We start from the raw sequence: 25,886 nt of genomic DNA, 5'->3' as shown, positions 1-25,886 counted from the left end.
CTTCAAATCTAACCCAGACTTTCACACGTTTTGGTTCAGGCCACAGCTCCTTGTCCTAATGTCTTCTGAGATTAATACCTTCTTTCACTGTAGCCTGAAGGTTTTTGATTGATGCAATTCAAGGATTATGACACCCTGTGTACCACATGGCCTCTGTGTTGCACTAATTTCACTCCAGTATTTTATAACTGCTCATGCTGGAGTTCCACAAAAGAAAAAAGAGCAATTGCTCAATTATCTCAGAAATTATCAACATTTAACACAAAATCTCTAGTAACTGTTCTGCATAGACAAGTACATTACGTTAATGGTGTGAAAATGCAGTTAATTTTTCAGGGATCAAAAGAGTACTGCTACTCACTCAATGGACCTTTTCTCAAATGCAATGCTTTCCCACAGTAAAGGCTGCTGTGTGAACAGTGCTCTCTGAAGCCTTTGGTAATCTCTTGTCATTTTCTCTTCTCTTTTAGCTGATGGATGCACTGATTGGTCTGTGGATTACAAGAAATATCAAGTTCTAGTGGGAGAACCTGTTCGTATAAAATGTGCACTCTTTTATGGATATATTAGAGCTAATTACTCCCTAGCCCAAAGTGCTGGACTTAGTTTGATGTGGTACAAAAGCTCGGGACCCGGAGACTTTGAGGAACCTATAGCTTTTGATGGAACTAGAATGAGCAAAGAAGAAGACTCCATTTGGTTCCGACCGACAGTGGTACAAGACAGTGGGCTCTATGCATGTGTTATAAGGTACTGTATTTTAATATACTGCATTTTAAATAACCAGATATGCAACAAGTCTCTTAATAGTGTTACTTTTGTGCCAAAGAAAAATGTTTTCTGAGCATGTTCCTTTTTCTTCTCCTTCTGGTATTCCCTTCCCTGAAGTGTTTCATGCTTAAGTAGAAATCACTATTGAATGTCTTGAACATTTTAAATTGTTTTTTGTATAAATTTAGGTAATTTATAGCAAGATCTAAAATTTATAAGATGGGTGGTACTGGATGCATAAGCCATGTGTTCCTGCTGCTGATTCTGGTTTAACTCTTACAATGACTATCCTGGAGCAAAAAGTTTCTTTTTCACATTCAGATTTAATTTTATATGGATTTTATTAAATGGTTTAATTTAATTCAGTTTTTTCTGTAAAAAAATGTTATTGGATGTAAAGTAGTTGCATCAAGGAAAATAGAAGGTGAAATTTCAGCATTTTTAGACATACATCCTCTAGAATCACATCTGGCGTAACCTGATAATAGAGGCTGGGTGTCAGATATCTTCCAAAGGTATTTAACCTTCTGATGCATCAAGCTTTATCACCATCAATTGGACTAGTTTTCGCTTCCCGCTTTGTGAAGCAAGTGTTCAGCTTCTTTCTGCATCTTTAAAATGGTTTGCACTGAGATATTGTTTCCAGCCCTTTGCAGTCAAAAAGGTCATCTAGGCACTTTCATATTCTCACAGCCCTATACTAGATTTTCACTAGATGTGAAATTATGCAAATTAGAATTTGTACATAGAAATTACAGAGAAGAGTTGCTACTAATTGTTCAAAGGTTTAAAACAATTGGTTATTGCAGTTAGTTGAACAGACGAAGCAGTGTTCCTCTCTGTCTGCATATCTATAAAAATGTTCTTCCTACTCATACACAGTAGAAAGAGTCAAAAAGAAAAAGTAAGGCAACTGAGTGGCTAGAAAAGGAATGCATGATGAAGCTATTCCAATGTTCCAAGGAAAATAAGGAAATTGTTTTACCAGCACCTGGAGATATTTTGTCTCTACAACTTTTTTTTTTTTTTTTTTTTTTTGGGTGGGGGCAGGGAACGCTGTCTGGGTTGTGTGTGATGAAGGAGATGTTTACCAGATGATGTGTTTTTAAAAACATTTGCTCTTTCAGCTCTTTACATAACCTGTGAGACATTTTGTATCACATCATTTGTTCAATAGCATTTTCAACATGGTTCTGATGATGATGATGGTTTTCTTTAAAAGAAAAACACAAAAAACTACACATTAAGCTACTTAAGGGGAATATTTAGTTATGTTTAAATTAATATTTTTTCAGATAAGTATGTAACAGTAGCCATGAAGATGGCAACAGTTTTGTCAATTACTCCATAGTGCTATTTAAAATAGCATAATTAATCACCTCTATTTAGATAAAGAAAATCTTAAATATCTGATATTGCACTTTCCAGCAAGTATAGATAAATGCTGAATTTAGCTAATCAGACATACTTTAAAATGTAGATTGATGATAGATTTTAAAAAACACAGTACTAATTCGTTTGTGTTCCTGAATACTCTTATGAACAGTTACAAAACCTTTCACCTTGAGGACACCCACTAGAATAAGCAAGTATTGGTTAAAGGGTTGGTACTAAGAAGTCTGTGCTTGTTATATCAGTGTTTCAGTTTTAGATTTGTTGGATGCAACCTTTCAAATGTATGATCAAGATGGTTATTGGTAGAAGACACAATCCTCATTTCAGTATCAGAGGAATATATTCTTTTATGCATGTTTTGTGCATACAGTCAAAGGTTGCTTTCAAATAGCTTTGAATGCCCATTTAGAATCAAATTTGAAACTTAATACTTTATGTTCCCAAGATAAACATGTATTTGATATTTTAATCTGAAATAAATAAAAGTAACTACTCAGCAATATAATATAATGGTTCCCTTTTTTCCCTCATTCCTTCAGATTCTTACATTATAAAGTGATTATCTGACCAAAAAAAAAAAAGAGCCTGAACTGATGCCATCTGGCAAAATTATGTGCTCTACCTGTACTTCCAAAGTTATTGCTACAGAAATATCTAGAAAAACCTCTCACATCAAATAGCTGCCTACTGCTCTTTACTGCTCTTTAGTCTCATCACTGAAATCAGAATACTCAGCCGCGCTGTCACTTTGTGCTTGGATACTTGTAGAATATACCAGAGAATCTGGAGAAAGATTAGTGAACAAGAACTGTAATTTCTTTCAAGGAACAAAGATTGCAGGGATGAGATTTAGGAATTTTTTCTTACAGATTTGAAGTTTTTGTTTATTTTAATGGCGAGGGCTTTAAACGCCTTCAGAATTATGTTATAAGCTATTTTAGTTTTAAAGACCCAGTTAAGAACTTCAGTTAAGAGGCTTAAAATTACCTAGTAGCAAACTTAAGTTGGGTGATGCTTGCAATAACTTGAGTGCGAGAGCAGGGAGAAGAGATGTACCTGTGAGGTAATGAGGGCAGGCAGTAAAGGGTAAATGAGCAAAAGCAGAACTGCACTTCGAATAAATGGCTCTGCCTAGTTTTTATTTCAAACATACTTGAAGGGGTGGAACAGACCAGTACTTAGTATTTTCTTTGCTCAGAAGGTCCTTTCTTCACAGTTCTGTGCCTTTGCTACCTGTGCCAACAGTAAGGAAGAGAAATATATCTATTGCATGGGGTGTGTAGAGAACAACATGCTGAAACAGACTGTATGGAACTAAATGAACAATACTAACAGGGTAGTTGGTGGACCAAATTAATTTCTACAGTGACTACATTACAGTAGAAACATGGAGTTTCATTGAGTAGAAACATTCACATTTTCAGTGAAATTAACCTAGGGATAGTAGTGAAGGCTGGCTCTTTTTCCTTCAGAAGCAAAGAAATGACCTTCATCCTTATTCACTACTGTTCACGATACTCTCACCTTTAATTTCTTATCCCTGTTTTAATTCCTATGGGAAGCTGGCTGCCATAAAGGAATTGAGAAAATCAAGACTGACCTTATTATCAAGGCACTGCTGCACACCCAGAGCTGGAGGAGAGGAGATCGCTAGAAATAGCTTTCAGTTCACTACAGTCAGTACAAGGACTATGAGCTGCTTGGCAGAAAATGTATGGGCTTATACTCTGCTTTCAAGGAAGACAATGATGTAGTTTGTTTCAGGCACAACACTGTACCGTTCTGCTGCAACTTCTGTGTGCTGCAGTTTTAAGGAAGCAGAACATGTAAAATATTAAGTCTTTCAGTGGATGTCACATCACACGGTTGCTTGTTGTTTATCATATATGGGCAGTGCATATAACTCGATAAGCTGCAAAAAGAGTTAATGTATACATTCAACTCAAGCTCCCAGAAATTATGCATATATATACACCTGGTATAACAGTAAGTACTAAGTAGTTTCTGTCAAACTTTCTGCCTCCTTTAATGTTGCAAAAAAGCTGAAATATTGTTCCCGTTGAACTGACATTTCCTTCCTGTTTTCATTTTTTCCTGCCCTGCCTGGAAACTTCTATTACAGTATCTCCAGTAATGGCCCAACCTAACATCAGCTCAGGTCCATGGGGCCCAAGAGGAAGGCTGGACTGGGATTTACGCTAAAGTGCTACAATGGGTTGTATTGCAAAAGACAAAATAGGGTTTTATGGTACATTCAGCCAGAGTTTTGCATTGGTATGTCAGTTAAATAGTGTTTAGAAATCATCTTTATCGCTGCATACAGTGTATGTAGCAATTCAGACATCTTTCTGAATCTGAATATGCTCTTACTAACTAATGACTTTGTTGTTTTTAAACTCATGTTTTAAAGTGAGATTGCTTTTACGTCTGTAATTAGAAATTCTCACTTTAGATCTAGAGATAATGTATTTTCCCCTGTAGAAATCAGTTTGGACTTAAAACATGTAACATTTCCCTTTGCCCTCAATTTATCCTTAATAATGATGGTGGTAGTAGAACATTTACTTTTCTGTAGCTGAGTCTTTGTGCGGACGTATGTGTTTGGATGTTTACAAACATTAATTGCTTTGGTAAGCCAAAATATTTAGTGGAGAAAAATGCATACAAGAACCAAGTCTTGTTCAAAAACATGAGAGTAGCTATAAAGTAAGCAGAAGATCCAGACAAAAATAGGTAACAACAGAAGTTTAAATAACACAATATAAATTATGTTACAGGTTAAAAATTTCTCCAACTTTAACACACTCAAAATAAATTCATTACGTACTTATAAAAATACTGCCTATAGTTCATTCAGTGATATTCAGCTTTGAAGTTTCAAATTCAGATCTCACTGCCAGGTTCAGACTGGGAATAACAGCAACTATGGAGATGGTTCAAATCTGTCTGCAGCCCCAGTCAGTAACAAACCTGAGTATCTGCTTGAGAATCTTTAACTGTTTCTGTTAGTCACACACAATCTAGCATTTTAGACACAGAGGTAAAGACTGAAATACAGTGAAGCATATAGAATTTTCTGATTTTACTTCTGAAAGAAAGAAAGAAAGAAAGAAAAAAAAAAAGAAAGAAGGAAGGAAGAAAGGAAGGAAGGAAGAAGGAAGGAAGGAAAGAAGGAAGGAAGGACGCAGATTATTGTCCAGTCTTGTATTTAGCTTCATTACCCTTGCTATGGCCTTGCACATCTGAAGGTAGAGGCTTCAAATATAACAATGTTTCTAACTCGAGAATATAACAACTTTTCTATCTCGTTTTTAAGGTGAGCTTTAATCTTTGCTGTTTAGCTGTATTTTAAATATCTCTACTCAACTTCATAGTGGTTGTGGGTTTTGTGTTTATGTTTACACATAGATATACACATGCATCCACACGTACAGATATTATGTTGCTGAATCTCATAACTTCCCTGCCATATAGTTCAGTTAGTATATAATTTTTTATTTGAGACAGAAATAAAATAGAATACCTTTAGAGATATTCTAAATAAAAGAACATTAATTTTCTCTATACAATTTTCAACAAAAACTGCTTCAAATTATCTTCGAAAAGCATCACAGTGTAGGAGAATATACCATACTTTTTTTTTTATCTAGGTGTGATTGGAAACCTGAGACTGCTGTGAACTTATGAAAAATAGTCCTTTATCTTCATCATATGAAAATTCATTTTAATTTTAGATGGCATAAATTTCTTCTGTTAGGTAGGATGTTTTCCTGTACTGATCATCTTCAAATACAAAAATACTGATTTTCTGTAGCTTAACAGATCTAATTTTGACAGATCGTGTCAATTATGGCTTAACTAATGTAACTATTTAACTGTTTATGTAAGGCTAGTTAAAATAATTGCAGTTATATGAATGATGCATTATTATCAGCACATAGTTATTTTGTGAAATAAACATGAGATAAATATAAAGTTTAAAATAACAACATATGCAATTTATTTTTAGAGAAATTTCCCTTAGTCTTTTGTTTGTTTTTTTGTTTTTAAAGAGGCTATGGAGCCTAACCATCCCCTGCAGTAACTTGTTAATTGCCAGTGTTCTTTCAGATATTATGAAGTCTTGTTCTGTTCATTTTAAGAAGAATATCTAATTCTATATATCGTTCTGTTGGTTCCTAAAAACCATACATTGCACATAGTCATAGTATGTATGCACACGATTGTTTAATGCATTATCAGAAATCCTGAATACAGAATGTATAAGGAAATCTTTGCTTTAATGAAGGAAATGGTGAGCAAAAAAGAAATACAATTAATTTTTCATAAACCTTGTGCAAGCACCATTTCTTCATCATCTTGAATAATGTAAAACATGTTTACAAATGGGAATTACCATTTCATGGTACCAACCATTTTTAAAATCTGTCTTAGTGTAGGAGGGGCTTTTACCCTGGCCATATATACTTACAAATATTTTTGTTTCTTTATACAGTTTTTACCAATCATTATCTCAAGAAAAAAGTAAGTGTTCAGATAACAACTAGATGTTAAATCTGAATGAAAATCAAAAACAACAGAAAAGAGAAAATATCTGAAAATTAAGCCTTGTAGCAGTTTATCTTACAAGTTTCAAGAGCTAGGTGTTCCCTAGATCTGCATGGGATCCCCGGTTACATTTAATTGTGTGAGTAACAAAGAAATCTGACAATGGATGAGAGAAATAAGCTTTCTTAAGGAATACCAAATGTGCTAACAATACACAGAAATAACTCTCAGAAGAGCCTGGTATTCTATTAATTCCTTTAAGTATCCTCACAATGGTAAAGTAATTAGCAGAAAAAGAGCACTAGAAACAGATTTAAAATTACTCCAAAATAGTTTGGAATGCAGAGTTGCAAGTTTTCATGATTTGCGTTTATTGGGATGCTTTTGAGTGAAGCCCAGGGCATTGGCCTGCACAGAGAAAGTAGTTTTGTAAGCTTTTAGCAAATAGGCATTCATAGCCTTATGGCAAGAAAACTGAGGGAATGGAAAAGGAAAACAGAAAAAAAATAAGGATGGAGGTGCCTGCACCACTTGAGTTATTTAAATGTTTGAACCACCATTACAGGTCTTTGTACAGAAGTCAACGACTCTGACAGCCTCTTGAAGTGGTGTGCAAGTTCAGGAGAACATTTATTGCGCACAGGAGACAGACTTTCCTTGATCCCCTCTTTCATGTTGATTTGGTTTTTAGAGAGCAGGGGAGACAATTGACTGTGCCTTCATTATTCCTACACTCCTTTTGTAAGCTTGTCTGAGCTTTTTCCAAGGTCTTTTTCTTCCATGGAAGTGTTTGGTAACCATGACAAGGAATCTGTCTCTTATGGTGATCAAGGTTTGATCCATCTCCTTTTCAAATGTAAGCTTGGTAGACTAGCCAGACATCCATGAAATTTTTCATTGCAACTTAGGGATGACTTGGTGAGTAGAAAAAGCCTTCAGGCTAACATTAGGAATGTATACAGGTTGGGTTGCTGGAGCTTACATTAAGTGACCTGTACAGATGGAAGAAGCAGTTGCTAGTTCCGAGCAATAAATGAGATCTGAGATTTTCTTGAAATAGATGCTTGTTGGAAGCCAGGTGATTGAAATCTACTCATTCTTCATTCCCCCTGTCCTTCTGACACTGCAGGAGCTCAGTTGTCTGACATTAGCATCTTTATTGGACATAATAAATACCTTTCACGTGCATTAGGACAAAACAAATGCCTAATACTGAAGAGATAAACAGGTGAGCGCAGGGTACCTCTTCTCATTGTTAACTTGATACAAGCTATGTATAATGCTAAATTCCAGTATATGTTTTCTATTTGCTTGGCTCAGTGAGAACTTGACACTGAAAAACAAACAAGCAAGCATGGTGGTGAGTAGATAAAGGAGCAATATGATCTTTACAGTGGGTAGAGTTATGATTTTAAGTGAAGAGTCTTGGTGGACTAGATGTAAACAAGTCTGAGAACTAAAAGAGTTAGTTCAGAGAATTGTTTTAGTTTAGACTTCATTAAAGGATATGTTAATTTATACTGGGGGGAAAATAAATAATGCCTGTACTTACACAGAATAGGGGAAGGATGTTGATATTGGAAAAGAAGAAGAAATTGGTGTATTTGACTGAACAGAAGGCACTGTTAATATCCCATTTTAACAGCTCTGAACTTACAGGAATGGCATAGACAATGCTTGAGGAGAGAGTTGGTTGAAGAAAAGCCTTCTATGTGATACCAAGTTTCTTTTACTACTAATTCTTTTGTTGTTGAGTTATTTGCTGAAATACAGCAATGTAACAAATAACGTAGTCTGACTATTGCTTCCACTATTTTATTAGAGGTTTGTTTGTTTGTTTTTCCTTAAGAGTACTTTTAGCAAACCAGTTTCACTTGCCCTTTGATTGTAAAGGTTCTTCTTGTCACAATTGTAATATTTCTGACAAAAAAAGTAACACTTCAGATCTCATTTCAGTATAATAGTAAAATATGACTGTGATGTTTGGTTTTGCAGCTGTAATTTAAGAGGGAAAAGTCCTAACATGTAGTCAGGTTGCATTGATATGCATTGTTTGTAGTAAGAAACACAGTTTCTCTTTTGTTAAAGAATAGGCGTTATTTTGTCCATTTTACGTTCTCCTGCTGACTACATCCACCTTAGAAAAGGACCAAAAGCCATGTAACAGTATGGAAGAAGTGGCCTATCAGCTGCCCTTATAGCAAATGTGGGAGAAGGAGAAAATACAGATAAAGTTAATTCGATATAATAGATACTTAAGTCAAGGCTAGATAATTTTCTTTCAGGCACTTGAGAAAATGGAAGACAACGGCAAAGAACTAAAATGACTTGCACATGTTTTCAAAACAATGGCTTCAATTTTTTCTTTGTCTCCAAAGTTTGTTTATAGATTTTAATTGTTTCCTCTAACAGAATTCAAAACAACTAAGAAGTTGTATAGCTAGTAATAATATGGGCCTCCTACCTTTTATATGATTGTTTAAGTTTGCTCTTAGCAACCTATTTTAAATTGTATTTTGAATCTCTGTCCTGCAAATGCTTATCTCTCTGTATATAAACAGCCTGTGGGTGTCAAGTTCAGTTTAAGCATCTAGATGCTAAATAGCTGCATGTGAATTGTTTCCTTCTTTAATTCCCGTTGTTCTCAGGCCAGAGACCAATTTAGCTGATGTTAAAATATAGCTAAGACTTGATTCAGTTACACAGGGATAGGTATCTAATACTATTTTAGGGACACTAGGAGTATTTCCAAGACATTTGCAAGGGAATGACATATATGGCACTGGATCTGGAGGAGGCAGAAAGTGGAGTACATTTGGGCAAGCCACATGCCACTACACACCCACTCTTAGGTAAATAAAATGAGCTTTTTGTGGCTTTTCAGCTGAACCATTTGCTAGGCTCCATCAGCCAGACTGATAGCTACAGTAGGAGTTTAGACATAGCACACAGGTATATGAATGTAAGTGGATCACAGAACTGAAATGTCTTAAACTGAATCCCAAACTAAATTAACTTCATTTGTGTATTCATACCACATACATTGAAATGCACTGGCTGGTGTGAAAGTTAAGGGACATATCTCTGTACTCAGTGCTATGTCATGAGGCTGACATTTTAAAATATTAAACTTATTTGAAGAGTCTATAATGTAAGAATGTAATGTGATTGAATTAATTTATAATCTAAATTCTTCTGAAATGCAAATCTAAAATAGTGGTTGAGGCTCCCAAAATTCATCAAACTGACTTAAAAGCCATCAGTTCAACAAACAAGACTCTTTCTCAGTAATTAGATTAACATTTCCAAGGTTTCTGCACAAATAAATATTACAAATGCTCCTTTAGAAAAGGGAAGGAAAAGCAGCAGCTGAGATTCTTTAGTCAGACTCCAAGAAGCATCAAATATTAGATGATCTGTGGTGAAGTCTTGCATGACTTTTTCAGAAGGGTTAAATCTGAAAAGGGTGTGTGTGCTGTAACCCAGAAAGGTTACAAATACAGTAGAGAGACTGAAGAGAACCTGCCTACTGACTCCTTTCTGGTGCCACTATGCTAGGAATGAGTAAAGATGGGAAGAAGGTGCTATGTTTTCAGGATGTCTTTGGAACAATTCAATCAACCCTTGCTTCCCACAGCAATTAGGCTATTTCCCCCAGACCAAGAATGATCTAAAGCAGTCCTAGCAGCGTTCAGAGGTTCTTTCATAATCTTTGTTCTGATCCTTGTTTCTCTCTCCTCTCCCTTCATAAATGAGAGAAAGGCACCCAATATTACAAAAATGAAGAAGAGCTTGTGTGGTCCCCAAGTGTACAGAAGATTGGAAGGGTGGAAGCCTCTACCCCCCTTTCTCTTCTCTTCAAGCTTCTCCTCTATTTTGATGAAATCACAAAAAAAATCCTGTGACTTCCTCTTTATCTGATAGGAAGAAAGGAGAAACATCTTTGTTGCAAGTCTTCAGGCTAGGACTTTATTATTTATCAAGAAGGTGTTCATGTGTGCTATGGAAAATTCAGTAAATGTAAGAGGATGGCATGGTGATAAAAATTAAAAAAGAGAAAAACATTTAGTGGGTTTTTTTATTTCTTACCTATGAGGAGAAATATTTCAAGAAAATTTAGATGCAAATCAGATGGACATTTGGAAACTTGTTATGGTCAAAACAAAATCATTGAGGGGCAAAACAGTGGTAAAAGTATCGATGAAAAATAAGTAGACTGTAATGAAATAAAATTTATCTTTTCATTTAAGTTTTCCAGTATGTCCAACTGATACTCTTTTTGGCAGTCCAGTAAATAATTTTACTGAAATTCTGGCTCCTAGACAAAAGCACTAGTAAGAGATTTTCAGGTGTGGTGTGTTTTGGGTTTTTTTTGTTTATTTGTTTGCTTTTTTTTAAAGAATTTTAATGGTAATATTGTTGCAGAGAAAATCTTGAAAGCAGTGAATCATAAGAAAAATTCAAGAACTGGAGAAAGCTTATAAGATATCTCTCAGCTCATACACATGGGTCCAGATTTCTATGTGTGGTTTTGTTTTGGGTTTTTTGGGGGGTAAAAGTAGCAGGTTCACATTAGCAAGACATATGAAGGAAAATTAATCAGCTATGCTACATGACCAAAATGCAAAGTTCTAAATGTAAGAAGACCAAATAAATAAATAATAATAATAAAGGGAATAATTGGAAGATTAAAAAACTGTCTTGATTTTCTTGAGGACTTATGTACTGGTTTTGAATATCAAAAATTTTGTGCCTGTCCTTTTGGAAGAAAAATATTATCTCTCATCAAAAAGACAGAACAGCAGGAGTTCCAGGGAGGCGGATAAGCAAGTGAAGAAGAAATTGAAGAAAAAATGTATTAGCCTATAGAATCTTGAAGGCAAGCTATCAAAATTATGTTGTTGGAAAACCTTGTTCTGACTTAATTTTGCTTTGCTTGGTTTTTCAGTCTCTAAAGTCTTGAAGAAATAAAGAAATCCCTCTGTTTCTCTAATCATATCTTTAAACAATTTTTGAGTGGATTATATTGATGAAGCCTGTGAATTTTATCTATTTTCACTGTGGCAAGGGTTTCCTACATAGAATTGTTTTAAACAGTGATGGCTATTAAGATGCATTATCCCTGTTTTTAAGGGTCTCTTCCAATAGTCACAGATAGGTTCATCAAAATTTACTAATCTGAAAGTCTACTAATAAAAACAGAAACTTGAGAATAGGTGCTAAGGCAAATCTCTGTTATACACACATTTTAAAATTATCAATATACAAATATATATATATAATATATTATAATAATACATTATATATAATTATAAACTACTACTACTACTGGAAAGACTATGCATCATTGTTCTGCTAAAAATGACATTTAGCATTTATGTTGAGTTTTTTATTATTCTTATTCCAAATGTAAATTAGATGCTGCCCATCTCACTGAGATGGTATAATTAATTAGTAACACTCTTGCTGAAGAAAAATGATAGTAAATATCTTGGAAAAACAGTTAATGGATGTTATTACATTTGTATATTTCCTTGGACTGAGAAAGAGGGGGATTTGGATTAAATTTTTTTAAAAATATTTTGGTCAATAAAAACTTGGTTTAGTAGCATTCATTCTCACATGTTCATGTCCTTTAAAGTATGTATGGATAAGATATTTGATCCAAACAGTTCATGGTCTCATTATGAGATAGCTCATAGTTGGTGACGATGGAGGGAACTGGAGGAAAAAAGCAACACGTACTCGTTTATGCAGCCTGTATGTTGATGAAATATTGCCTTGGAACTGTAGGGCATAAGGAGAAACAAGTTACTTACTGAGTCTAGCAAAGTCAAATGGCAGGTTTTCCATAGAGGTGCTGATGCACATGAATCAATAGTCCAGTGCAAAGACGGTAGTGTACTTGGAGAAGTCATGCGAGACCTCCAGGTGACTTCAGGTTTGATGTCCGAGAAGTAATAAAAAGAGATCTTGTAACACCTATATCGTTTGGATTCAAAACATATTTCTCTTTCTTCTTCCATTATAATAAAGTCAGAGTTCACATGTAAGCATAAGATAAATAAAGATCCATGTTTGCAATCACCATATTTCATAATGAATTGTTTCATCAGTTCCAGTGGTGCCTGTAGAATGACTAAAGTGTACTCTTTTATAGTAAGCATATCCAAAATCGATGGTAGTCTGAAATGGGTGAATTTACCTTGGGTTTTTTTAGTGTCTTCCGGACATAAAGCTTACAAGCAGACCTAGCAAGTAAAAATTATTTGTAACACTGAAAATAATATTGTGCAGATATTCCCACTATAGAGGAAAACTAATGACATTTGCGTATTTGGTGTTTGCTTAGTGCTACCATCTGTCAAAGTAACATAGCCTGGTGCTGCTAATTTCAAAGGTGATGAGACTGACCCAACAGATCTTGAGGTATTCAATTGCAGAGGCTGAGAAGTTGATCAAAGGTCAAGATTGTCCCTATAATCTTAATTCAGCCTTTCAGTGCTGGAAGCATTATGGTATAGCCTTTGAGGGCTAAATTTTGACTTCATTTAGAAAATTAATCAAGATTGGACAGTGAGGAGGGCTCCTGTTTTCACTTATTGCAAGAGTTAGTGTGTGCATGTAAATACACACACTGATACATACACACACACATATCCATACTTGCATACCAGCATGTGCATACACATATATATATATGTGCATAGTGAACCAAGAAAGAGAATTAAAGGCAAGATAGGATGGTCTGAATACAGTTGATGAGGACATGCTTGAAAACTGCATTTAAATTTTGTCTGTCACAGACTTCTTATGTGGATATGGCCAAGTCATTGGAACGAGTTTGGCCTTTCTCTTTTTGGGGCTGCACTGTGGATTCTGGCCACTCTTTTTCAGGCTACACTGAAAAGAACACCTGTAAGGCATTATTTCATTTTTTTTCTTTGAGATAATGATAATGATATCAAATATGCAAATTAAATTTGTTGATCAGCAGGAAATCTTTGTAATATGACCTTTCCGTGATTTTGGCATTTATTTTTTCAGCCTTGCATGCTAAATCTTGACATAAACTATTTAAAATACATGGCAACATATAAGAATATAAGGTGGCTTTTTTGGTTTAGATGTTTTATCTGGATTCATTTTCATACATATACCTGTTGTCTGAGAGTGAAGAAGATCCCAAAGTTTTATATTTAATGCAATTATGTAATGAAATTTAATTAGAGGGCTGTAGTAAAAATAAATCAATGTTTTTAAAAGTAGTCTAAAAAGGAAATTTAAATGATTGTGTTTTGCCTGATATGTTAAGTTGCTTTATGATAGCCTTGAAGAACAGAAAATGCCTTTTATATACTCTCTTTTCAGTTATTTACAATATGTAGTGGAAAGAGCAAATAATGGACAGTTACGAGGTTTTTTTCCCCTTTGAAACAAATTTTTCGACTTTCAAACACAAGATGAACTGGATAGATTTAGCAGCAAGGAATAATCAGCTACTCAATCAGCTTCATTTCTGTGATGTTCTTAAGATCAAGTTGGCTGGCTTCTAAGGGCAGAGAGTACAGATTAAAGTTCATCACCTTCAACTGTGGGTTATTAAAGTGACAGAGAGATTGCTCAAACGAGCACAAGTACTAATGCCTTTTCAGTGACATTTTCATGACATGTTTTGGTTGGGTTTTTTGTTGTTCTTTTTTTTCCCCTGAAATGTCTGTCTACCTTTTCTGGCCATTACAATTAACCCTATTCAATATAAACAGCTCGATTCAGTGTTTGGTCTCAGGTGTAGTTCTGCCTCAATATTAATTCGAACTCTGCTGTGTTTTTGTGAAGTTTTATGACAATAGGACAACTGAAGGGAATTCCTCTTTCCACTGTGTGCTAGCTAGCCTCAGGCCAAGGCCAGGCAGGTTGGGGATTCTTGTACGGCATTAGTCAGGCTTCACATTGCACAACTGATGCCCAAGTAAGATGCCTACAACTACATGAAGGGGCGGGGGGGTGGGGGGGAAGTCCAGCATACAAGACATCAGCACTGTATCTGTTGGTCTCACTGTGTGGTGTAGCACCCAAAACATGTCCTGAATAACCGATGGAACTATTGTTATCAATAAAGGCTTGTGGAGAACTGCAGGGAGAAGTGTTGGCAGTCATAAATATTAGGAAAGATACAAGTGATTTTTCTTCTATAAGCAGGTCAGCCTCAGAAGGGACCTGGGGGAGAAGACCGAGGGATGATCCAGGAAGGGAAAGTGTGTCATTGGTATCGACAGTTGGAAAGAAGAGGAGTGTGAAGATGTCTTTGGCACTTCAAGAGAAATCGTTTCAATGCTTAAGGGCAAAATTTAAGAAACTACAGGTTTTTACCTGTGCATAGGAGCTGCCATTGACCCCATTTCCAGTTCTTACTTCATCTGCTATTCTGCATTCTCGTATTTAACATTGTGCTCCCTCATTCAGAAAGTGGGCTTCAGTTACTGTTGCTTTTCTTGATCCAGTAAGAACTATTTCTCCCCACACACACACCTTTTTCTAGGAAAGGTGCTTCTGCATTTTTGCTACCTTAATAACTGTAACTCTTCTCCTTCATGCTTAGATTTGCATATGCATATAGGTATAGTATTTGAAAACATATATATATAATATACATTCATGCATATGTATATGCAGGTAACAATAGGATTAATGACTTTGAGGCCCAGGTTCACAGCTACTCTCAATCTAGATGTCGCAAACATTATTCTTACATGTTACAAGTAGCAGTCAGTAACCCCCAGCTGTGGTATTTTAATAAATGAAGAGCAGATAGTCAAATACACTCTCACGGTTGTGTCTTTACAGATAATAAGTAAATGACAGTCACGGGCAGTTTCTGTATGTGTGACATTATATCTGCTAAAATAACTGTGGTTCATTGTATCTTCAGTATTGTTTAAAGTACGACTATTAATATGGTACTTTACTGCCAAAGGTCGAATCAAATACATTCAAAGTTCTGTTCATTATTGGTGTTACATACTAAAAGTAGCTTTGCTAGTAACATCTTTGCTTTTGGCTACAGTTTTCGTGCATTGTTTCTCTGTTTGTGGATTCTTGGCCAAAAACAAGGTCTTATAAAAATTAAATTTATTTCAGCATCATATTTACAATTAAGGCAAATGAAAAATAAAAACCAAAACTTTGTCTTTTAATGGAAATGTGCTTCCAGATACCCTTTTCACTCAGTGCTGGGGGAAAGAAGGATAAGGTGCCTAGACCTCCTGGCTTTGTATCTGTGCAGCACCTGAACGGAGCAGATCCTCAGTCTCAGCAAACCCTAGGTCTTTCTACTGGAATGCAGACAAGGGACATGTGAGATGCAGTGTCCTGCAGTATGTTGCTGCATAACGCTAATAATAAAGTGTAAAAATCAAAAGATGAGGCTTCTAAACAAACATCTTTACTCAATTCACTACAGGAGCACTGGATATGCAGTATTCCAGGACTGACAGGCATTAGTTTTTACCACTACTCCCAGCTGAGCTGGAAAAGAATATCTTGAGAATGTGCACTTAAAGCCTTTTTTTTGCTGCAGCATTAGTTTAACAACTGTACCTGCTGTTCTGGCTTCAAGGCACCTGAATCTCATTTACTTTAGGAACAATTCTTTCCCCAATAAGCAAGGGGTTATTCTATTACCAAAGTGCAGAAAATATGAGTACTTTTCAATAGAAAACTGTTCCCTCCCGAAGTGTCTGAGTTTTGACTGAAATTCTATCTTCTTAGTCACTGGCAATTGACTGATAACTCCAGTGGGACCTGGATTTGCAGTTATCAGCTTGTATTAAAATCTGTAGAGGTGTTAAAAAATATGAAGGTATTCTTTACGAACATAATCTTTCCTTCTATCATCATTAATGTGTTTTCATTTGAAGTGTAATTCAAGTGTTGCTGGTAATGTCCTTGTTAACCACATAGAGTCTTAACTTGAATGTAGGGCTACTCAGGTAAGCAGCTGGAACTCAGAAGTTGAGTCTACATAAGTTACACATGGAGTCAGCTAAGACTTTTTAGCTGCTCATGCAGTCATTCCAAGTACATGTCATTTAATGGTCACTTTCACTCAGTCAAGGTTTATTTGAGAGGAGTTAATCTAAGAATAGAAAATTTCAGTTAACTCTCCAGTGAAAACAATTAGCTCTTTATGAATTGTTTGGCTCAAGTTTTCAGGACAGGGCAGAAAAAGGAAAAATAATTTCCCTGGGAGACTGCAGTCAAATATTCTAGTTTGAAAGGTGAAAGGTTAATGAAAAACTTGGATAGTGCAGTGATAAAACTATATACGAGCTTATAAGGAAATGAAATCCTTTGTATTCAGTTCAGGATATGCAGTAAGTAAAATCGGGACCTGCATACTGAGTGGTAAGGTAGAAAGAAAGATGAGATCAGAGCACATTTACTGGAGATTGTACATCCATTGTACATCCAGAGTACCAAGTAAGAAGAGGAAGTGGCTGAGCGGAGGAAAGACTGGGGAAAAAGAAATGTGCTCATGCTATTTAAAGATAACATTGGGGTAGGCACACAGGGTGGCAGGATTAAGGAAACTTTAATTACTGCATTCCTTTACATCTAATTTTTTTTACTTCACGGTTTTTGTTCATGCATTTTAAATCTACAGATTGCATGGTAGTAGAATTGTATGGTTTTAATTTTAATGGGGCGTGTATGCCTTGTTAAAATTAATATGTCATCTCCGACTCTTCTGTCCTATGAATTTTACTCCAGGCTCTATAGCACTATAGGTAGAAAAGTTATTAACAATTTGTATAGATTTAATGTTGTACAAAATTATACTGAGTCCTTGTCCTTCTTAAAAACTTCTCTAAGATGGTGATGAGATTTAATAGCAAGACACGCAGGTTTCCCATGTCTAGGTTGTATGGTCCTCTTAGGCCACCACATAGGAATGAGCGGGGCAAGTGTCCCCCGGCAGGCACAGTCGAGGCTGGTGGTGACACTGAGGGTGCATCCGGTCTCCCCACTGCGCAGCACTCACTGCTACATGGCAAAATACCCTCTCCCCAAAAGATTTCCTTCACAGTACCATTGGTTTCAGGCTTGGAAAGTGACAGTCCCTTTTCCTGCTGACAGCAATGTTTCATTGATCCATTCATCACTTGAAATGAGAAGAAGAATGGCCTTGCATAAGTGTGAGATCTACTGGACTGTTATGATACACTGACAGTAAATACTCCATTTGTACTTATTGAAGGTGCTAATTTTTCCATTTGGCTCTCAAGTGCTGAAGCCAAAACAGCATGCAGACTCCTTTATAGGCCCCAGGAACACCCCCTCAAGCTCAAATCTGTTCTTTATTCAAGGAGTGTTATATTAGAACAGTTGTCTCGCCTGAAATATTGCCCCTTGCTTTTGAAAAGCTGTTCAGTTTTTCCACAATGAATAGTTTTCCTTATCAGAGCAGATTTTTGTTTATGTTTTGTGGGAAAGTTTATTTATTTAGGGAATCATTCTAAAACTGTACAGGTCTCAGCATTAGACTTTTTGGTTACAGGGAGTCTTCAACAGGGAATGAATTAAAACAGGGACTCTGTTAACCTCTCATATTGTTCACCAGAGAGAAAATACCTGGTTGTTAATTAGAGCAATAAACCAGCAGTGTATGTAATAATGTACAATTTGTTTAGAGTGGTACTTTTAAGCGGTACTTTCCTATTCTTTATGAGAAAAATCCTCCCACACATCTTCAAATCTTGTGGGTGTTCTGTGCATGAGGAAAATTGGCAAAGGCCAAATGAAATGAAATCAGCTAAAATAGAAGAGTTTGGATGATTTTTTCTCCCTTTTTCTAACATGTTCTTATATTCAAAATAATAAGACCAACAAGATTAATCAGTAAATGCTGTTTCTGTGGACTTGATATGGTCTGAAAATGTGACTTGCACCAGCTTTCCTGACAGTTACGTTCCATCAGTGAAAAAAGTAAGATACAATTGCATGGACAAAACAATATGAGAAAAATATGTTATGATCCAGATTTTTCTGAGGCGTTCTTCAAGCACTGAAAATTGGAATCCCCCAGTCCCACGGGGGCAGGGTGGGCATGGCTGGCTGCTGGATGAGTTAAGCTGTGCTGGACAGTAGGTCCCTGCTGTGTCTCACACATAAGACTTGACATAAAGTGATCTACTTGGGGCAGCAGGTATTGTCTTGTGTGGGATTTGGGGGATGGCCAAGCATGTATGTCTTCCCTCTAAAACGATGAGAGGGGGCAGTAAAAATGTGGATGAGGGTCTATAGCAGACTATGGGGTAACATTCTTGCATGAAACAGAACAGCAAATATTGCATGAACACCGTAACTTTGGGAAATTACAGTGAATCCTACTGTCAGTCTGTCTTCTCAAAGTCTCATTTAAATGGTGACTTTAAATGAGCAATCTGCTTGTGTTTCAGTCCTTTGCTGCCACTGAGATCATGGACATGCTGTACTTACTTTGACCACCATGTTTTGCTCTTTGGTGTTTAGAAAATGCATCAAAGAAATTTAATTTGAGTGACAGAATAACTATTATAGACTCTCTTGTTTTAGCAGTGTGAAGACTGCTAAAGAGGAAGTAAGTAAGTGAACAGCTGAATGTTTAATAAAGTTTTGAGCATTTTATATGCACTAACATCTACCTCTTTCTGATTCTTCAATAGTTCTATCTGGAAGAGGTGTGAGAAGCACATTTATGCTTGCTGAAGCACTGTATATCAAATTTGCAAATTTTGCGAATTACAATACAAAACCGATATATCTTTGTATTCATGTAAATCTGAATTGCATCGTGGATACTATTTCTTTTAAAAGTATAAATACTCACTGTGAGTAGGATGATGGTTTTGATTTTCTGTCACCAAAAAAGGAGAAAATATTTAGTGTAAGGGGACCGTCATCTGCTACTGAATACCTGTTATGCTGCAATTGATAGAAATTGGTAAGGAAGTAATTTTCATGTGTTTAGAGTGATTTTGATGTCACCGTATAGTTAGCAATCACAATCAAATGTGGGTGATTTACTCATCCTGTACGACACTCTCAGAATTGTTGCAGTTTATTCTTCTGTTCTCATTTTAAGTGCTTAAAGGGTCTAAATTTTCAGTCATTTCAACTACATTAATTAGCAAATTACCACTTCCATAAAAAGAAATTTAAGGGGTTTGACATGCAGACTATGTCAAAAAGGTCTTTTCATATTTACAGTATTTGTGATCCTGGTTAGGTCATGAACTTTATATGAATTAATGCATTTAGGTAAGTGATGGAAGTGGAAATTATGCAAAAAATAGTCTACATCTTGTTCAAAATGAACCAAAGCTCCAAAGATCACAAAAAATAAGGATATCATAATTCATCTTATTTATATTTACTGAGAATTCCTATGTTTACCACTGTATGTCCATATGATTTAGTTTTAGGTAGTCCTGTGAGGAGCAGGGAGTTGGACTCAATCCTTATGGGTCCCTTCCAACTTGACATATTCTATGATTCTATGATCTCTGTGGAATCTTCTTCCTATAGCCTTGAAGATACACATTTTCTCCTCAGAGACGACAAAAATGATGCCTCCCCTTTTTGACCTTTTATGACTCAGAGAACAGGCAGTATGCACAGGCATGATTATCTTCTGTAAATCTGACAGGGTAGCTTCTTGCTAGCAATAAATGGCTTCAGCTGGAGAACTGACTGAACTCTTCAAATAGTAACATAAAATGTTTCCAGTTCTCTGGGGTATGTATAAGGAAGGAAGGAGAGGAGGATATACATGTTTAGAATTCTCTCCAGAATATATATGTTCTTAACACACACTGAAACAGGGACAGTTGCAGGTATTCCCTTCTAGTTCATAGCCCGTTAGTTCGTCTAGTATGTAGTACTCTCATAGAAGAAAGATGATTTAAGCAGTTATTTAAGTGATTTAAGTGGTGATTTAACCAGTTTGGAGATCATTGTCTTATTTAATTGTAATGATTTTGGATGAGCTTTAGGGAACCTAAAAACATATTGTAACTGTATCTTAATCATGCCTTCAAAATAATTTTATTTTCAATAAAGAAAACAAAACAAAAATATCTGGCTAAACACCTAGTAATATATTGTGGAAAACAAAATCTGATCATTTTTACACTGCTGTTTTGAGTCCAAGTGAAATCAAGAATGCAATATATTAAGTTCAAAGTAGTGTAATATGAAAACAGCTATTTTACAAAACCATACCATGATCCATGTTTTTCTGCTTTCCTTTATTGTGCAAACACTGCTATAGCTACCACTATTACAAACGTGAAAAACTAGCAGACAAGGATCTTGCAATTCACTTGAAAATTTTGCTTTCCAAAAACATTATGTAGTCGAGTCTATAAATATGTAGTTACTTGATTATTGTTATATAGATATATTTTTTTAATGAGGAAATATTAGGAGTTCAGTTGAAATAAAGTACGTATTGAAGTGCAGAAATTGTGTAACGTCCAGCAGAGCTAATAATAAACTAAATTACCTCTGGGAAAGTACGGGGATAAGGTTGAGAACTGTGATAGACAGACAGCAGTCAGAGATAACCCGACTATGTTAGCACTGTATATTTGTAACAGGTTGTTTAAACATTTCAGTCCCTTCTCCGGCCATTACAAATTTCTGCTTTCTAGAGAAAATATATAATTATTCCTGGCAGATTTACAAAAGCAAGACATTTGGCAGATGATAAATTAAATAGTTGTAGACACCGATTTTAATTCATAATGCAGAGTCTCTTCCAAAATGTGGACATTTAATCCCATCATATATGCATTAAAACTTCTAGAACAGAACATGTATCACATGTACAGGATAAGGAACTCTGCCTAGGAGTGCAGTGACTGAAAAGGTCTATGGAGTCACTGTAAATAATGCTCATATATGAGCCCCTGTTTTGTTTCTGCATCTATTACCCTGAATATGTGACAGAGGATGGGAACATCAAGTACGTTGGGTCAGCAAAAGGCAGGACAAGGTTCTGTGGCAGGAAACTTGAGCTACGTGCACCCCAGCTAGGAACAATGACTCATTCATGATTTATATTTGGAGTCATTCACTTAGTGTTTTGGTGAATTGTTCATTTGCTGGAACATTTCAATTGAGTAAAATTATCTTTGTAAAATACATGCTACATCTCAAACAGAAGTTACGTTCCAGTACTGAAATCACGCATTTCATAGTGTACATCATGCAGGTGGTTAGACTAGAGGGTTATAGTATGGTCCCTTCTAATGTTAAAAAAAATAAAATCTTTTATAATGGAACAACAGCTTTTATTCCTCAAAATGCACCTTATTAGGAAACAGATCCTTCCCTGCGAAGGATCCTAAAATAGGTATATCTGGGAAACTTAACAAGGAGCTTTGATAGGCCTGAAGAAAGTGATGAGCATAATGCTGTGAAATAGTTCTTTTGTATGCTTGTGCTAAATGAATGTTCATGTGTGACCAGTAGCCTCATTATTCATTCTTTGTCATTCATTCTTCATTGTTCTTTCATTCAATCCTTTTTTTTGATAGTGTAATGAAGGAGGACGTGATGCATGTATGGTAACATGTAAATGTCCAGTCATACAGGATGAAAAAAGAAAAAGAAATTATAAACAGCAAAAAGAAAAAATTCCAAAGAATTCCAGGATATAGAATATATTTCCATACATCATTTGAACAACTTCAGGAGTTCTAATGCAGACCCATGCAAATATTTACCAAATCCTGAATTTATACACATTTGTCCCATGTTGTGTGTTATTTGTGATCTGTACATAATTCATATTACACATGAAAAGATGAAACTGCATAGCTGACTTTAACAAGATGTTTCACTGAAATTAATGGACAGGTAGCCAAGGTAGCCTATGGATTTTTGAAATGAAACAAATAATGTGGACAGAATGGCTGAGATTGATTCATTGTGATTTTATATGAAAATGTAGTTTCTTTTTTTCTTCCATATGTGAGGGTATGTGCGAGGGACAAAAATAATGTGAAATCAATGAATAAATCTTATGTATGCAGATAGATTCATTGTTTGAGATTGGATTGTGAAGAACATTGTGGATTATGAATTGTGTCACTATCACATCACATTTAAAGCTTGGAAAATAAGAAAGGGAGCTTATAAAGAGAGGGAGCTTATAAGATCATGTTGTCCATAAGTATTTTATTTTTGTCAGAGTAGCAGTAAAATGCATGATAATGGAATGTGCAGGCAACAAAGGGCTTTATGCATTGATTAAATGTCTTGGCTTTGGTCTAGTATTTAATCAACTGCCAGAACATTTTATTGCCTAGCATACCCAAGCAACATGAATATTATCCTTTCATCTTACTAGTACAGACAAAACAAATGCTAAAGTTTCTGGAGTCAGTAAGCTAAAAAACTCAAGTGTTTCAGTATATACATTCATTGTGTATACATATATTTGTCTGTGTACATAAAAGTCAAGATAAGATTGTGCTATCATGATGCATTAATAAAGAAAATTACTCTCCTTTAGAGCAATTCTCTATTACTGTTATCATATTTCTTATTAGCAAAGGTCAAATTTTGTAGTTGAAAAGTTAAATCCCAATACTATTAATACAACTTTGAAAAATCACAGTACGCACTGTGTAACACTGGACTTGAAGATCTCTTTGAACATTATTTTCATTATTCACTTACAAGGTCGCAATGATAAGCTTTCCACCCCATTTCCTATTACATTTTAAAAAATTGTGATCAATTGCATCTTCTGGTTGAAACTGGTTCTTCTGACACAGGAATTAATGAATTAATTTCAATGACAAAAGCAGGGGCACCCATCCAAGTCTTGAGCATCAGCAACACGAGTTAGAAGGGCAAAAATTAAGTAACATAGCAGCTTATCTTCTCTCATCCAGAATAACTGAACTTCTTCAACCGTACCAAAGTACCCCAAAAAGATATAAAGCATGTATCATGGAAATTAGTGTATGTGATGTGCTAAGAACAAGCAGTTAATGTTAGGCTTTATTTCTCTTGCAGTTACACTTATAAACTGCTGACATTGAGCTGTTTGCGAGCAAAAGATCCTAATCCACTATAACTAAACCCTGTAGCAGCTGACAAGTTATACCAAATGGGGACCTGACTCATAATGACAGCCTTGATCTCAAGAGCATAGGACATAAAAAGTGAGATAAAGGTTAGCATTAAGAGCAAAAGTACACTGACTTTAACATGATCAGAGAGCAGGTGGAGGAGGGTTAATAGAAGCCATGTTTCCTGAATCCTGATGCAGCTTGATATCCTGCATATAATGCTGCAATTGCACCAGAAAAGAAAACAGAGAGTGAAGTTCTTGTTCTATTAACATAGGATAGATGTTCTGGAGACTCCTAAGAGCATGCCTAGCAATGCAGGCTTTAATGTGAATGTGTTTTTCCTACATCTGATTAGACATCAGTTTAGATTAGATTACAGAATAACGGAATTACAGAATCATAGAATGGCTGAGGGTTGGAGGAACCTCTGGAGTTCATCTGGTCCAAACCCACTGCTCAAGCAGGGCCGCCTAGAGCTGGTTGCCCAGGACCATGTCCAGGTGGCTTATGAATATCTCCAAGGATGGAGACTCCACAGCCCCCCTGGACAAGCTGTGACAGGGCTCAGTCACCCTCACAGTCAAAAAGTGTTTTCTGATGTCTAGACAGAACCTCCTGTGTTTCAGTTTGTGACCACTGTCTCTTTTCCTGTGACTGGGCATCACTGAAATGAGCCTGGCTCTGTCCTCTTTGCTCCATCCCCTCAGGTATTTATATACATCAGTGAGATCCCCCCGAGCCTTCTCTTCTCCAGGCTGAACAGTCCCAGCTCTCTCAGCCTTTCCTCACATGTGAGGTGCTCCAGTCCCTTAATCATCTTAGTGGACCTTCGCTGGACTCTCTACAGTGTGTTCATGTCTGTCTTGTACTGGGGAGCCCAGAACTGGATACCGTACTCCAGGTGTGGCCTCACCAGTGCTGAGTAGAGGGGAAGGATCACCTCCCTCCACCTGCTGGCAATACTTTGCCTAATGCAGTTGAGGATACCATTGGCCTTTTTTGCTGCAAGGGCACATTGCTGGTTGATGTTCAATTTGGTGTTCCCCAGGACCTCAGGTCCTTTTCTGCCAAGCTGCTTTCCAGCTGGGTGTCCCACAGCACATCTTGGTGCATGGGATTATTCCTCCCCAGGTGCAGGACTTTGCACTTCTTGTTGAACTAGATAATATGGAACTGATATGAATAAAATTATTATGGGGGTATGGGTAGTTTTTGTTTGTCATGGGTTTTTTTGGTTTTGTTTTGTTGTTTTTGTTGTTGTTGTTTTTTAAAAGAAAATGTTATTAAATTACCTTAGCTAAGTGGTCTCTAAATAAAACAAATTTGTCGTTACCTCTCTTCCCTCTTCTACCAAATGAAGAATTAAAGTGGAAACTACAGATTTAAAGAGAAAATTAGTAATTTTTTCTGTCACATTCTAGAGCAATACCATAGTTAAGGACAGGGTTCCCACCTTAAAAGAAAGGGAAGAAGTGTCACAGGGTTAAGTGCATGGGAATAGTTTGCTGGAATCTCCACTCAAAGCAGCACAAGTTTGCCTAGAATAAAAGGGTCTTTCTTTGATTTGGTTAGAGGTTTTAATTGAATGAAGGTATTCCTGCGGATTGCCCATCTGTTAAACAAAATAACTGAAAGCTTATCATCCTTCTCCTAACACCTGTTTGTTAGGAGACAAACACCAGTTTCCCTATATTTTCTGAAGGGACTCTGCTCACTCAGTTGTTAAACAAAGGGGCTCCATTCTTCCTGTACCTCTTCTTGCCCTCTGTCACAAAGCTTAACTCTGTGCCAAAGAATGAAGCAAACAGCACCCTATCAATCAACAAGGCCTTCCTGTGCAAGTAGGTTTTTTTTTCTATGTTTCTTTAACAACAAAGTTTCAAACTCTTCTCTGTCAGTAATTAAAATCACTAAAGAAACACAGAGGATTTTGAAAATTGAAACATGGCCATATAATTTTTAAAAGCTTGATTATCTGTTTTGCAATCATAAAGTTCCAGTGAGATAATGATCATGCACTAATAATTCTGCTTGTGCATC

The 25,886-nt window shown here is 36.0% G+C and overlaps 1 protein-coding gene across 1 annotated transcript in view; it reads left to right on the top strand.

Annotated features, from left to right (window-relative positions):
- Positions 1-25,886, top strand: part of IL1RAPL1 (interleukin 1 receptor accessory protein like 1) — a 674,122-nt gene that overhangs the window by 324,853 nt on the left and 323,383 nt on the right. The window contains exon 2 of the mRNA XM_075491887.1: positions 471-750. Coding sequence (XP_075348002.1) covers positions 471-750 — 280 coding nt within the window. The remainder of the gene's footprint in view (positions 1-470; positions 751-25,886) is intronic.

Source organism: Mycteria americana, chromosome 1, assembly GCF_035582795.1.
Source record: "Mycteria americana isolate JAX WOST 10 ecotype Jacksonville Zoo and Gardens chromosome 1, USCA_MyAme_1.0, whole genome shotgun sequence".
In the NCBI taxonomy this organism is placed as follows: Eukaryota; Metazoa; Chordata; class Aves; order Ciconiiformes; family Ciconiidae; genus Mycteria; species Mycteria americana.
The sequence above is the reverse complement of the archived record's forward strand: the minus strand, read 5'-3'. Positions and strand labels throughout refer to the sequence as shown.